This window comes from Trichechus manatus, unplaced genomic scaffold, assembly GCF_000243295.1.
Source record: "Trichechus manatus latirostris isolate Lorelei unplaced genomic scaffold, TriManLat1.0 scaffold00039, whole genome shotgun sequence".
Lineage (NCBI taxonomy): Eukaryota > Metazoa > Chordata > Mammalia > Sirenia > Trichechidae > Trichechus > Trichechus manatus.
Window position 1 is genome coordinate 8,915,174 of NW_004443975.1, and position 15,006 is coordinate 8,930,179.

Here is a 15,006-nt window from a genome sequence, read left to right on the forward strand (position 1 = left end):
AAAGTTACAAACATAAAAGCTTGGAGAGAAAATAAATTCTATATGAAAGGAAATAATCACCCACAGAGAAAGGTAGCACGACTGTATAAAGTTGTTTTGTTTTTCTGTCTTCTTAAATTCAATGTTTTGAAGTCTTTTATAGTAAAGAGCAGTTCTTGGGGAATGTATCATAAGGAAGGCATTAAGTTGAGACCACTAGTGGAAGAATCTGAGATTGAGGTTAATAAAACTACTGAGAAAGAGAAATGTTTAGTGAAAATTTGGTTGGAGTCTTTTTTTTTTTCCATTCTATTCAACATGGGTATGGCTAAAGTATTGTATATGGTGGAACATGAAGATTTAATTGTTTATCTCAAGCTCCTAAAAAGAAATTCTAGAAGTTAGAAAACTGCACTTATCTCCTTCTTCTCACCCTAAACCTTAGAACCACAGATTGAAAGAGAGATTGATGGATCAGAGAAATGAATAAAATATGTAAAAAGTATAAGTGCTATAAAAAAGACAACAAACTAAATAACTGATGCTAGATAAAGCAAAATTTTGAGTCCAGACAGAACATGAATTTAAGCATAAGAAATATCCTCAAAAGACAAGAAAGGAGGTATATTGGTAATGTGAAATAGGATAAGGAATTTATAAAGAAAAATAAATGGAAAATACTTAATATGAAAATATAACTCCTGAAATAAAGAACGCAATACATGTATATAATAGCAGATGTATATAGCAGAAAAACAAGCTAATGACATGGAAGTTGAGATGGAAAATATAAAAGTAAACGTATAGACAGAAATAGCATCAATATCTATATAGAAGGACTTTCAGCAGGAAAGAAAAAAGCGGAGAGATGGAAATACTTGCAGAAATAATGACCTAAAGTTTCCCAGAATTAAAGATGAATTTATATAGAAGAACACCATTAGGTGCTAAAGAGAATAGATAAGAAAAAATGTACACCTAGACACATTATAGTAAAATTTAAAGATATCAAATCAAGAGAAAATTCTAAAAACTTTCAAAAAGAAAGAGGAGATCATCTGTGTAAAAAAACAGAAATTAAATTAACATTAGTCTACTCAAAACCAACCTGAGAACACAACTGAGAAATCTGTTCAAAGTGTTAAAGAAAAAGAACTTGAATCTAAATATTTTAATCCAGATATATTATTACTTAAATATGAGAACAAGTTAAAAATACTCTCAGGTATACAAGAACTTAGAAGGTTTATTATACAAAATCTTCTTTGAAAATACTCTTGGAGGAAGCACTTCATCAAGAAAAGATATAAATCCAAGAGGATTTGTGAGAGATTTGGGAAATAAGGATGAGTTGATATCTTAGAGGACTTTACTTTGGTCTAAAAAAAAGCAAGGGTCCCACTCTACCAAAATTGAAGAAAGAGAAAATGTATATTCAGAGCAATCCAGAACTAATCTAAATACAAACACAATGTGGACTGGTGTAAGGATAAAGTGAGGTGAGCATGCTAAGGTATTTGTCTTGTTTGGGGAGAAATTGCAGAACGGCATAGCCTGGTGGTTAACATAGTGAATTCCCAGCCATACTTCTTGAATTGGAATCCTAGCTCCATCATATACTAGCTGTATGAGCTTGACAAGGTACTTACCTTTCTTTGCTTTCGTTTTTTTATCAAAAAATAAGGATAGTTTCCCAAAGTTCACCCTTTAGCCAAAAATTACACAGGTCTGTAAAACAATAACACACGTGAGAAACATGCTTCTTAGCTCACTCATATAAATGAGACCAAATGGGCAACACCTGCCCAAGAGCAAAGATAAGAAGGCAGGAAGGGACAGGAATATGGGACGAATGGAAACCGGGAACCCAGGGTGGAGAAGGGGAGAGTGTTGACACATAACGGAGATTGTAACCAATGTCAAAAAAAACAATTTGTGTATAAACTGTTGAATGGAAAACTGATTTGCTCTGTAAATTTTCACCTAAAGTAGTATATATATATGAAATAAGGATAGTAATAGTACCTATCTTACTGTATTGTTTTAAGTTTTAAACAACTTTAAAGTTTAATGTTAGAATGGTGGCATATAGTATCATGTAAATATGTTTAAATATTATTGATAACTTAATATTGTTAAGGGAAGTAAGCATAAATATGGTTCTTAATAAGTTGAAGGGAACAAACAGAAGACTAGGAACTAAAAAGTATAGCTTTCAGACCTACAGATGGAAAGCCTATCCATTGAATGGAAGGCAGGAAAGGGAACAAGAGAACAAAGGAAAATATGGTGACTTGGTAGTCTTAGTGGCTTAGAACAACCTTTTTATAATGCTCACTATTTTATGGGTTATGATTATGGGAAGTTCTCACTAGGGGTCACCCGTGAAGTTGGAGTCAGATATCAGCTGAGTCTGCAGTTGTCTGAAGGTTCAGCTAAGTTGGACATCCAAGATGGCTCACTGCCATGGCAGGCAGTTAATGCTGGCTGTCAGCAGCTACTCATGGTCTCTCCAGCATGACAGTCTCAATCTTCTTACATGGCAGCTGGGTTTTCTCAGAGCGAGCATATCAAGAGAACCAGGTGGAAACTGCATGGCTTAAAGTAAAGGTATATGGAAAGGTAGACAATAAAGGAAAATTGGGGTCACAGATATATAATACAAATGGAATGTAAGATGTAAAACACCAACAGACATAAAAGAAGATGTTGTATACTACTAAACGGAATAGTAGATAAAGAAGATATAATGATTATAAATGTACATGGACCTAACAATAAAGGCTTAAACCATATAAAGCAAGAACTGAAAGAACTAGGGAGAGAAGCAGATTAGAGATAAATTTTAATACACCCCTCAGACGAACAGTATAGTAGGGAAAAAATGTAAAGCAGAGAATGGAGGATTAATATCTTCAGGGATATTGTATCTGCAAAGAAATAAACAATATTAACAGTTGCCTGGTCAAAAGCTAAGAATAAGCATACGAACAAATCAAAATGGCCAACAAACTGTAGAGATGCTTAAACTTAGTATAGAAGTAGGGGAAAAGCAAATTAAACTAGTAATGAGGTATACCTGTACATTTATGTTATACATATCCTGTCATCAGTAGACAGCCCTGGTGGTGCAGTAGTTAAGAATTTGGCTGCCAACCAAAAGCCGGCAGGTCAAATCCACCAGCCGCTCTTTGGAAACCCTATGGGGCAGTTCTACTGTGTCCTGTAGGGTCGCTATGAGTCAGAATCGACTTGACGACAATGGTTTTTTTTGTTTGGTTTTTAATCAATAGTATACTCTAAGATTATAGGTGGACATGTGAATCAATACCACCTTTTTAAAAGCAATCTAAAAACATTTTCAATTAAATATTCTGGTCAGTGTACCTTTAGAATCCAGTCAATAGAGGATTCTGGGAATTTGGTAGCAGTTGTAGCATAGTTTTTGAATCTCACTGAATCTTCCAGTAGAAACAGGCAGAGAGTCTAGGAAAGCAAAACTAAAAGACCCCCAGGTAAGACCTAAACAATAATAGATGAAAAGATTTTCCTATAAACCCCAAAATATGAACCAATAGAAACAAACCACCAAAAGCTGCAACAACTACATGGTATTAAAAATTGTGGTAGAAAAAGCAGAGGTAAAATAAAATGACTTGTGATAGCCCTGAGAGCCAGAAAAGCACCAAATCGCCATCAGGTACTGCTGGAAAGTTCTGAGAACAGCAGCAGAAACTCAGAGTGAACTTTACAGGCTCCATGACACAAGTGAGTGCAAGGGAAATATGACTGCAGGAAAATCTGACAGTGCAGGAGTTAAGAATTCTCAAACCTAACAAAACAGAATGTCCTGGATCAACATATGGTTAAAGCATACAACCCTGATGCATAGTTGGTTGGCCAGATAGCTGTCTTCCAAATTTCTTGGCATAGACAAGTGAGTGCTTCCAGCATTGCATCCATTTGTTGAAACATCTCAATTAGTATTCCTTCAATCCTGGAGCCTTATTTTTCTCCAGTGCCTTCAGTGCAGCTTGGACTTCTTCCTTCAGTACTATCAGTTCTTGATCATATGCTGCCTCCTGAAATGGCTGAATGTTGACCAGTTCTTTTTGGTACAGCAACTCTGTGTATTCCTTCCATCTTTTTTTGATGTTTCCAGCATCATTTGATTTTTTGCCCATAAAATCCTTCAGTATTGCAACTTGAGGCTTGAATTCTTCTTCAGTTCTTTCAGCTTGAGAAATACTGAACATGTTCTTCCCTTTTGGTTTTCTAACTCCAGGTCTTTACACATTTTATTATAGTACTTTACTTTGTCTTCTAGAGCCACTTTTTGAAATCTTCTGTTCAGCTCTTTTATTTCATCATTTCTTCCTTTCACTTTACTACTGTACATTCAAGAACAAGTTTCAGAGTCTCTTCAGACATCCATTTTGATCTTTTTGTTCTTCCCTGTCTTTTTAATGACCTTTTGATTTCTTCATGTATGATGTCCTTGATGTCACTGCACAACTCGTCTGGTCTTTGGTCATTCATTAGTGTTCAGTGCGTCAAATCTTTTCTTGAGATGGTCTCTAAGTTCAGGTGAGATACACTCAGGGTCGTACTTTGGCTCTTGTGGACTTGTTTTAATTTTCTTCAGTTTTAACTTGAACTTTCATATAAGCAATTGATGATCTGTTGTGCAGTCGGCCCCTGGTCTTGTGCTGACTGATGATATTGAGCTTCTCCATCGTCTCTTTCCACACATGTAGTTGATTTGATTCCTGTGTATTCCATCCGGCAGGGTCCATGTGTATAGTCACCATTTATGTTGTTTATGTTGTTGAAAAAGGTAGTTGCAGTGAAGAAGTTGTTCGTCTTGCAAAAGTCTCCAGTGTCATTTCTATCACAAGGCCATATTTTCCAACTGCTGATCCTTCTCTTTTTCCAACTTTAACATTCCAATCACGAGTAATTATCAATGCATCTTGATTGCATGTTTTATCAATTTCAGACTGTAGAAGTTGTTAAAAATCTTCAATTTCTTCATCTTTGGCATTAGTGGTTGGTGCATAAATTTAAATAATAGTCATATTAACTGGTCTTCCTTGTAGGCACTGTACTTCACGGTAGATCTTGAAATGTTCCTTTTGACAATGAATGTGATGCCATTCCTCTTCAATTTATCATTCCTGGCATAGTAGACTATATGATTGTCTGCTTCACAAAGGCTGATACCAGTCAATTTCAGCTCACTAATGCCTAGAATATCGAACTTTATGTGTTCCATTTCATTTTTGATGACCCCAATTTTCCTTGATTCATACCTCATACATTCCACTTTCTGATTACTAATGGATGTTTGCAGCTATTTCTTCTCATTTTAAGTCGTGCCACATCAACAAATGAAGTTCCTGAAAGCTTCACTTCATCCACATCATTAAGGTCAACTCTGCTTTGAGGAGGCAGCTCTTCCCCAATCGTGTTTTGAATGTCATACAACCTGAGAGTCTCATCTTCTGGTGCTATATCAGACAGTGTTCCACTGCTATTCATAAGGTTTTCATTGACCAATTTTTTCAGAAGTTGATCACCAGGTCCTTCTTCCTTCTTCCTAGTCTGTCTTAGTCTCAAAGCTCCACTGAAATCTGTCCACCATGGGTGACCTTGCTGGCATTTGAAATACTGGTGGCGTATCTTCGATCAACACAAGCCAAGGCACTACAGTACGACAAACTGACAAACGAGTGGAGAAAATGTAGGAGAATTTCTGTGTGACCTTTGAAAGGGGAATGAGCTTTTAACGTAAGATCTCAAATCACAAACATAAAATTAAAGCTGTCTTTTGAGTGAAAACACTGTCAATAGGTGATGACAGATTAATAGAATATGTTTTTAATGTCTGACACCAACAAGAAGGGCAGTGGTGGTTCAGTCATAGAGTTCTCACCTTCCGTTTAGGAGACCCAGGTTTGATCCCTGGCCAGTGCACCTTAAGCACAGCCACCACTTGTCAGTGGAGGCTTGTGTGTTCCTATAATGCTGAACAGGTTTCAGCAGAGCTTTAAGGCTAAGGCAGTCTAGGAAGAAAAGCCTGGTGATCTACTTCTGAAAATCACCCAGTGAAAACCCTATGGATCACAACGGTCCAATCCCCTTGGGCATGGAGTCACCATGAGTTGGGTGCTGACTCAAGGGCAAGCAATAACAAACACCAGCAAGGGATTATTGTAAGAAACTCCTGCAACTCCATATGAGAAAAACAAACAAACCGGAAATCCAGTTGAGAAATTCGTAAATAATATGAATAAGTAACTCCCAGAAGAGTAAACCCTAGTTGCCAACAAACATATGAAGAAATGTCCAACCTCATTAATAATTGGAGATAATAAACATTAGAATAATTTTTTATATTATTATCACTTTATACTCACTGAATCAACAAAAATTAAGTAAGGTAACATCAAGGATATAGAAAAACAGGCTGTTCCACAAACATGGCTGGTGGAAGTATAAGCAGGTACAGCCATTCTGGAGAGCAACCCAGCTGTCTGGAGTAGGTATATACCATGGGACCCACAATCGCCTTTCTTCAGAAAAACTTCTGTATAGATCCATAAGACAATAGGTATGAAGACGTTTGTTGCAACATTTTATAGCAGGGAGTTGGAAATGGGGGAAGGATACATAAAATGTGGCAGATGTATAGCACAGTATTACTTAATTAGAAACACACACTCAAACTAATTTATAAGAATATGTCCATATCCAAAACCCAAAACCAAACCAGTTGCTATCAAGTTGACTCCGACTCCTGGTCACCCCATGTATGTCAGAGTAGGACTGCTCCATAGCGTTTTCAGTGGCTGATTTTTCGGAAGTAGATCATCAGGCCTTCCTTCCAACGTGCTTCTGGGTGGACTCGAACACCCAACCTTTTGGTTAGCGGTCAAGCACGTAAATGTATGGACCTTTTATACAGTGTATTAAACTGGGTGTCAAATGTCAGGAGGAAGGATAGGGAGTGGATCATCAGGGATGAATAGAAAAAAACTGTAAGGCAAAATAAAGCAAGACTAGGGCTTCTAGCAAGCTATGATGATAGTATTTATGAACTGAGTATTAACTTTGTGCACCTGATGTTCCTCCCAAAATATAAAATAATACTTACTTCATTTTTTAAAATGAAAGAGTACATCTACAATTATCTCAAAAAATTTTTAAAAAGGAAAGAAAACATATAAAAATATTAAAAAGAAGAGTTCGTGTGGGATAGAGACTCCTTTGCTTGTCATTTATTAGTGGTAAAATTTTAATTACCCACAGTTAATTTTTAAGCTTTCACTAAGAGTAGTAGTTCTACTTTGCTCTCACATCTTCTGCTAAAAATATTTTACGTTCCCCATTAAGTAGCTTGAAGTCTGCAGCACAGAAGAAATTGAGATGGAAAATAACCCCGCTTTCTAATCTACCTCTTTGAATTTTGAGGTGTAGTCAATTGTCAGTTTATCCCAAATTACCACATCATCTAAAACTTAATTCTGGTTTAATACCCTTTTTCCCAGATATAAAAAAAAAAAAAAAGTTTCCTTCTCCAATTACCCTTTTGGGAAGTAAGTATTAGAAATCAAGTATTAACCAGGAGGCAGAGAACAGGAATCTTTGAAGGATCAGAAGCCAAGGAAAGTAGATCCTAGGATTGAATTCTTCTATCTTTCTGTTACTATCTATTCATCTTTCCACCACCAAAAACAAGCAAAACCAAAATCCTGCTGTGTACTGCTTGAAGATTGATGCTATCAAAATCATGGTCTTTGGACCACTGAATCTTTCATTGTAAACCGCACCCCCTCTCCTCCCACAATTCAGCCGTCACCTACCACTTGGATGATTGGTCGCCTAAGAGTAATGCTCTGCCAAAACATTCTGGATTTTGTGGGGTTTTTTCCCTACTCTTGCATACCCAGAATTGTGACTTCTGAGTAGATCTCTGAAATAAAGTGTATAATAAATATGTTTTTTAAGCAATTCCTTGGGTATTTTGAAGAATTACTGTTAAACTAATCACAGCCACAGTTGTTTATTGCTGCTGTTTCAGATACATTTTGTCACACTTAAGATGAAGAAGAAAAGAATGAAGTTACTTACCTTGAGCAGTTAATTTTTTTTATTTAAAACAAAGCCTCTAAAACCAATCAGTGAACTAACTTTACATCTTTGCATTAATGTATTTTGAACAATTGAAAAAGTCAGCACTAGAAAATCTACTTTTAATAGTAAATTTCTCAAAGAGCCAAGATTAAGAGTAAAATAAGTATACAGGAGAAAGGTTGAGCAAAATTTTACGCGATGATAACAAGTTAGATACTTGTGTGTTTGTCACAGACATGGAGGCCCTAGTCTTGACCTGTGTCCTTTGTAGTCCTTGGTTCTTTTTAGGGGTATATTTTTTGATTACCAAACTTTGAGAGGTTGCAGAATCAGACATCTGGACTGGAATTTCAACTCTGCCATTAATTGTATATCCTTGAGTAACTTACTTAATTTTCCTGAGTTTCATATATATAACAGAATAATATCTATCTTTCCAGAGTTGTTGTTTCCATTACATGAGATGATGTATGTATATAAAATACTGGCATAATGCCTGCACCTTATTTGGTGCTCAGTAAGCATGGAGTTAGTATAAAGATAGCCTGTGTTCTGCTTCGCTTGGAGTCAAATCCCAGTGCTGCCTTGAAACTGACCAAGGATCCTGAGGAACTTATAGAACAGAATGATTTGAGGTTGACTCAGGGCTCATGACTGCTCTAAATCTGAGCGTCTCACCCCATTCCAGGACTAATACTCCTCTTGATTTTTATTTTTTTGTAACTTCTTTTGTGGTGTGAAGATCACCTATGCCAGTTGAGAAAGGCAGAATTTATTTTTAACTTGAATTTTGAAACTTTCAATACTCCCTTTAGTTTTTTGTTAATATGATAAATCATTAATATAAGTTAGTCTTACCTGCAATAATTACTCCTTTGTAACTTTTTAATCAGTGTATTCACATTTTATCAGAAGATAGAATAAAATTCTTACTAATTTAAATTAGTCACACATATAAAAGAAATAATTAACAGAATTATTTGTTTGCATAAATAAGTAAATATTTATCAAGTGCTTACTGTATACCAGGCACTGTCTGAAAGACTTCATTTGTACTAATACTCATTTAACCACCCTGTGAAGTAGATACTATTATTGATCCTATTTTATAGATGAGAGGAGTGAGACACAAAGAAGTTAAGTACTTTGCCCAAGTTCACACAGCAGAATGGAGGAATGGATATTTATTATAATTCATTTAGTATTAAACTTGGTAAGAATTAATTTGGAGAAAAAAGGAGTATTCCAAAGAGGTAAAGTCTATATTGGTGTACCACCATATAAATCAGACAAGATTTAGAGAACTACAGGGTTTTCACTAAGAAATTTCCAGCTGCCATCTGTCTCTGGAATAATATGTGTGTATGTATTTTGATCTGCTCAAGTATAATACTGCCTGCTTCCATGGAAGAAAACAGATTTGTGAATCATGTTCTTTGGCCTTGGTCCCAGAAAAATGAAATACATGATTTACAGTAGAAACAAGAACTTTACTCTTTGTTCTTCCTGAGAAGGTATAAAAGCGTATTAACTTTATATAGATGTAGAGGTATAAATACGCAGACTTTCATTTAACACATTGCTAAAGAAGAGTTTGTAAAAATCCTGCAGTCGAGAGTTATGAGCCCCCCAAAATCTAAGGTTTATTTTACATACTTTTCAAATGACATTCAAGAGCAATTGATTATCATTCAACTTCTTACATAGTGTTTAACCTAGTCTGGCTCAATATTTTCTAATAAAAATATTTGAAGAGCATAAATTATAAGAAGATGGTAATGAGAAATGGAAAGAATGGTTTAAAAATGGAAAGAATTTATTCCTTCCCAATTTAGAAAACATTCTGATAGGTGGTGTGGGGCAGAGGGCTCACATTATAGAAATCCTTTAATATCGATGCATGTGTGTTTTGTTTTGTTTTGTTTTGCAGCGCAAGACTCATCAGTTTTTTGTAAAATCTTTTACGGCTCCTACAAAATGTCATCAGTGTACCTCGTTGATGGTGGGTTTGATAAGACAGGGCTGTTCGTGTGAAGGTAAGAACAACATGGAAAGAAATGTGAATTCGAGTACTAATGTTTACTACCTAAATTGTAATAAAAAACTTTATTCTCTTTAACAGGTGTATGAATGTTTGTTTGTCTTACTTAATCATTAGTTTTTGTTTGGATAACAAGATGGAGGCAATGAAGTGAGCACCTTGCTAGAGCGTGCTGAATGCTAGGGAAACTAGACAGATGATTGCCAGAAACATTTGTCAAGGGAGATACATTTAAACATGTTTCATTCTATATTTGTTTTATTATTCGGATGCATTTGTGGTCTGGAAAAAACCATTAACTTATATAGCAGGAGAAATGAAAGGGATCCTTGAATCTGTTCATTTAATTTTAACCTTATTTAATTTATTAGAGAACTTATTGTTGGAAAGTGTTGTTGTTGTTATTAGGTGCCGTCCAGTTGGTTCTGACTCATAGCAACCCTATGTACAACGAACAAAATACCGCCCGGTCCTTGTTCTGCGGTGTGTATTAGATTTTTACTGACCATTTTCACAGAAGTATACTGCCAAGTCCTTCTTCCTAGTCTGTCTTTGTCTGGAAGCTCCACCGAAATCTGTCCACCACGAGTGACCCCACTTCCAGCATCATAGCAACACGCAAGCTGCTGGTAGAAAAGTAGGCAACACAATATGTCTTCAGAAATATTAAATATCTGCCACTATGCCTTAGAAGATATTTTATTCCTAGTACTAATAGCAGAGGTTTTTCTGTATCAATTAATTGATTTGCACATCACATGTTTCTGAAATGCCTGCTGTGTGCTTCTAAACACTGGGGATACAGCAGTAGATGGGAGGAAAAGACAAAGGTTCTGCACTGGTGAGCTTACATTCTGACAGATGAAGGGAAAAGGATCAGAGGTCATTTCAGCAGAAAACAAGGCATATTTGTTTGGGTGCCACTTTATTTTTCCTAGGACTTCTGAAATGAATATGATTAAAATTATGGGGAGATACATTATTTATTTGTGAATGTTTTATAAATATACTTTTTTTCCTCTGATGAGACTTATACATGATTTACTGGTATATCTGGTGAAAAAGACAAGAAAATATTTGTTAATTCAAATTCTAATACTAGTTTCCATTTCTTAGCTCTTCCATTCTTAGAGTTGGAAGAGTCCTTAGAGGGAACGTAGTCAGTCACCATCAGATGCCTGTGTTCTCTTCATAGAATGTACTTAGCCTGCAGTTGAAGACTTTGAGTAAGGGGGAAATGGCGTCTTAAGGCAATGCATTCTATGTTTGGTTAGTTGTTGCAACCAAAGTGGAAAATCCAGATTGTATTGTCTAACTAGTCCATTAGATGATGAGTTTAGAGCCAGAGAAAATGGTCAGAGTTGAGTAGAGATTTGAGAGTTGTGAGTGTACAAAGTCATGAATATGAATAACATTGTGCAGGAAGCGGATATAGAATGAGAACAAGTACAAGGACAGAGCCCTGGGAAATGTATTTAAGGGGAGGCAAGAAGAAAAGATAAAAGGAATCTGAGTTGAAATAGTCTATATCATTGACCAGGAACGTGTGACTGAAGGTAAAGAAGGAGAGAATGTGTACAGCTTTCAAGCCTTATCTCATTTGGAACTTAGCTGTGCTTATAAATGTTTGTAAATGTCATTTTAAAACCTGTTTGTCTGAAAGGACCCAGGGCTCCTACCTGGCATTAAGTCCCTTGTCATTTTTGATGCATCAGAATCATTTGCAATATCATAGTAGGAGTTTTTGAGCTCTTCTGAGGCTTGCTTCCCTTCTAGAGTCTTACACCATAAAATTGTGACTATCCTTCTTCAAACCTTTTGAAGCCTACCTTAATAAAGCTGTGGAGACAGGTTCAGCTATGCCCAGCCTTTGTCTGCCATACTTTTGTAGACATTACAGTAATATCATTACAGCCTCTAAAGATCCCTGTTCTTTTTATTTCTCCCTAGTTGATTGGAATTAGATCCAGTATAGGATCCACTGCCTTTTTGAAGCAAGATTTTTGCTTGTTAGCAAAACAAAATACAGGTAGTCCCCAATTTACGACATATTTGACTTACAATGAACTGCACTTACAACCGTTCGTTTTTTAAATTTGAGAATCTTTTTATGTATGTATGTATTAAAATATATCTGCAAGTTTATATGTAATGTTTCCAACCTCCAAAGACAAATAAAGATCATATTTATAAAAACACTGAAAATAAAAGGCAATAACAATGAAAACTTAAAAAGAAAAAAGGTATTTTACTTGTGTCAGAACCAACTTATGACAGAGTCGTCGGAACGGAACCCCATCATAAGTTGGGGACTACCTGTATAACATGTTAGACACTCCGCTTATAATTGAATGGACTGTCCGACAGAAGTTTGTGTAGTTTTCAGAAGTCAATACCAGTCCTTGTTGCATCTGTTGGTTTAAAAATATCCATTTTCCCGTGTGTATGTATATGTAATCCCACAATGATATTTCTTCAGTTCCTCTCTTATTCTTTCCCAAGTATTCTCTGGGATCCACTGTTAGAGTAGGAGTTGTCTAAATAGATAATCTAGAACCCCTCCTAACAAGTTTGTTTGTTTTAAATATTTTAACCTTTAATTCTCATCCAGCCAAGTCTCAATGAAACTTAAGAGTTTGTTGTATTTACCATTTTGTCTTAGAATCTCAGGTTCACCAAGTGAGTATCAAATAGATACATTATGGCAATATTGTTAGTAGTTAGGTGTGCAAGCTTTGAGCCAGACTGCCTGGGCTTGAATCCCAGCACTGCCATCTGTGAGCTCTGTGACCCTGGGCAGGTCATATGTAACATGGGCATAATAATTGTATCTCCTTTAGGTTGTTACAGAAAAATAAAAACACACAATAAAGTTAGCTATTATTATTGTCTTAGTAGTAGTTTAAATATATGTAATAATATTAGTAACTACTAAAATTTACCCTTAATTTATACTTTTCTAATCATTGAACAATTCCAGTTACCAAATTAGGAATTTCCAAATGGGTTATACTAAAACTTGTCACCTACATTATCAGCAATATAAATTGAGTGCCTATTGTGTACCTTTCATAATAATATATTAGAAGAGTTTAGAGAAGTTATATTATTTTTAAAACATTTAGTTTTTACGATTATTATATTTAGTTTATTTGGTTCACAGATATCTAGAGTCTCTTTGTTTGACTACTTTTAGGAAGTCTGATATTGATTTCTATTTAGATAAGCAGTAAATGACAGGAGACTATAATCAAGGCAGCAAAACTGGCTTATCACATTTGGTTTAAAGTTCACTGTAATCAATAGAATGATAAAATATTATACGATACCTTTAGGGGAGCATGAATTAATCATGATCCTTCATTCTTCCAACAAACACTGAGTGTCTGCTCCTTGGCAAGCACTGGGCTAGACATGGAGGGACAAAGGTTTCTGCCAGACATGGAAGATAGAAAGATGAAAGGTGCCATACCACCACCATGTTCATGATCTAGTAAGGGAAAGTACTTATAGGCAAATAATTTCAATCCAGCCCAAGTTGTGATAGAAGTTTATTCAAGATAAGTGGTTTTACAAAGCAGAGAATAGTCAGCTCTGCCTGATAGGTATATCAAGGAAGGCTTCACAGAAGAGAAAGTATCTGAGCTGAATTCTGAAGACTAAGTAGAAGTTTGGCAGGCAAATAAGAGGCAAAAGGCTGAAGAACTGTACAGTGGCATATAGGCAAGAAACAGTATGGCAGGTTCACAATTGCAAATAGTTGTATATAGCAGGGTATATAAGGATATATCCTAGCAGAAAGGGAAGGCCACATAGGAAATTGGCAGGAGGTGAAATTAGAAGAGAAGACAGGGTTCTTGATACAATAATAAGGAATTAAGATTTTATCCTATAGGAGATGAGAAAAATGAGTGAGTGGAGAAAGAACAGATAGCATCTGAGAAGGAATACTAGTAGTCCAAGAGAGTGACATCTCTGAAGCTAAAGAAGGAGTTTCAAAAAGAGGGATTGGTAAAGTTTGGCAGATGTTACAAAAATGTCAAGTAAGTTAATGTCTGTTAATAACCCTTTTGGAGCCCTGGCAGAGCAGTGGTTAAGCACTCAGCTGCTAACCAAAAGGTCAGAGGTTCAAACCCGCCAGCCGCTCCATGGGAGAAAGATATGGCAGTCTGCTTCCGTAAAGATTAAGACTTTGAAACCCTATAGGGCAGTTCTACTCTGTCCTATAAGGTCGCTATGAGTCAGAATCGACTTGATGGCAACAGATTTTTGGGGGGAGTAACCCTTTCAAGAGAAATTTCAGGGCAGACACCAAGTTGCAATGGGATGAAGAGTTAGAGAGAACTTCAGAAAGTACTCTTTTAGGGATTCAAAGTTTAAGTCAGTCATTTTATTCACAAGGCTAGATGACTTTTGTATCTATGTGCTTCTCATTTGATCCCTTATGTTAACACAGAATGATAATATTACAATAATAAGGAAATTTTTACTATTTCTCATTGAAATTCTTATTGGTAAGTCAGTGGATCAGCTTCTCAAATGATAAAACATTTGTTTAAAATAAAACAGAGATAAGCATTCATCTAACATAGCACCTTGCATGTAATGAATGCCCAGTGAATATCTTTTTTGTAAAAATGAATTCCTATTAAACATTGTTTCTTTTTTTCCCTGCGAAAGTGTGTGGATTCTCATGTCATATAACTTGTGTAAACAAAGCTCCAACCGCTTGTCCAGTTCCTCCTGAGCAGACAAAGGGTCCTCTGGGTATAGATCCACAGAAAGGAATCGGAACAGCATATGAAGGCCACGTCAGGGTAAGTGTATTAGGTCAGGCTTTGAATAATCTT

At 35.9% G+C, this 15,006-nt stretch overlaps 1 protein-coding gene across 5 annotated transcripts in view; it reads left to right on the forward strand.

Moving 5' to 3' along the window:
- The window catches only part of CDC42BPA (CDC42 binding protein kinase alpha), a 338,979-nt gene that overhangs the window by 292,891 nt on the left and 31,082 nt on the right, over positions 1-15,006 (forward strand). For all 5 annotated transcript variants that reach the window (XM_004375875.3, XM_023730922.1, XM_012555417.2 and 2 more), the window contains 2 exons: positions 10,046-10,151; positions 14,837-14,973. In XM_004375875.3, the coding sequence (XP_004375932.1) occupies positions 10,046-10,151; positions 14,837-14,973 (243 nt within the window). The remainder of the gene's footprint in view (positions 1-10,045; positions 10,152-14,836; positions 14,974-15,006) is intronic.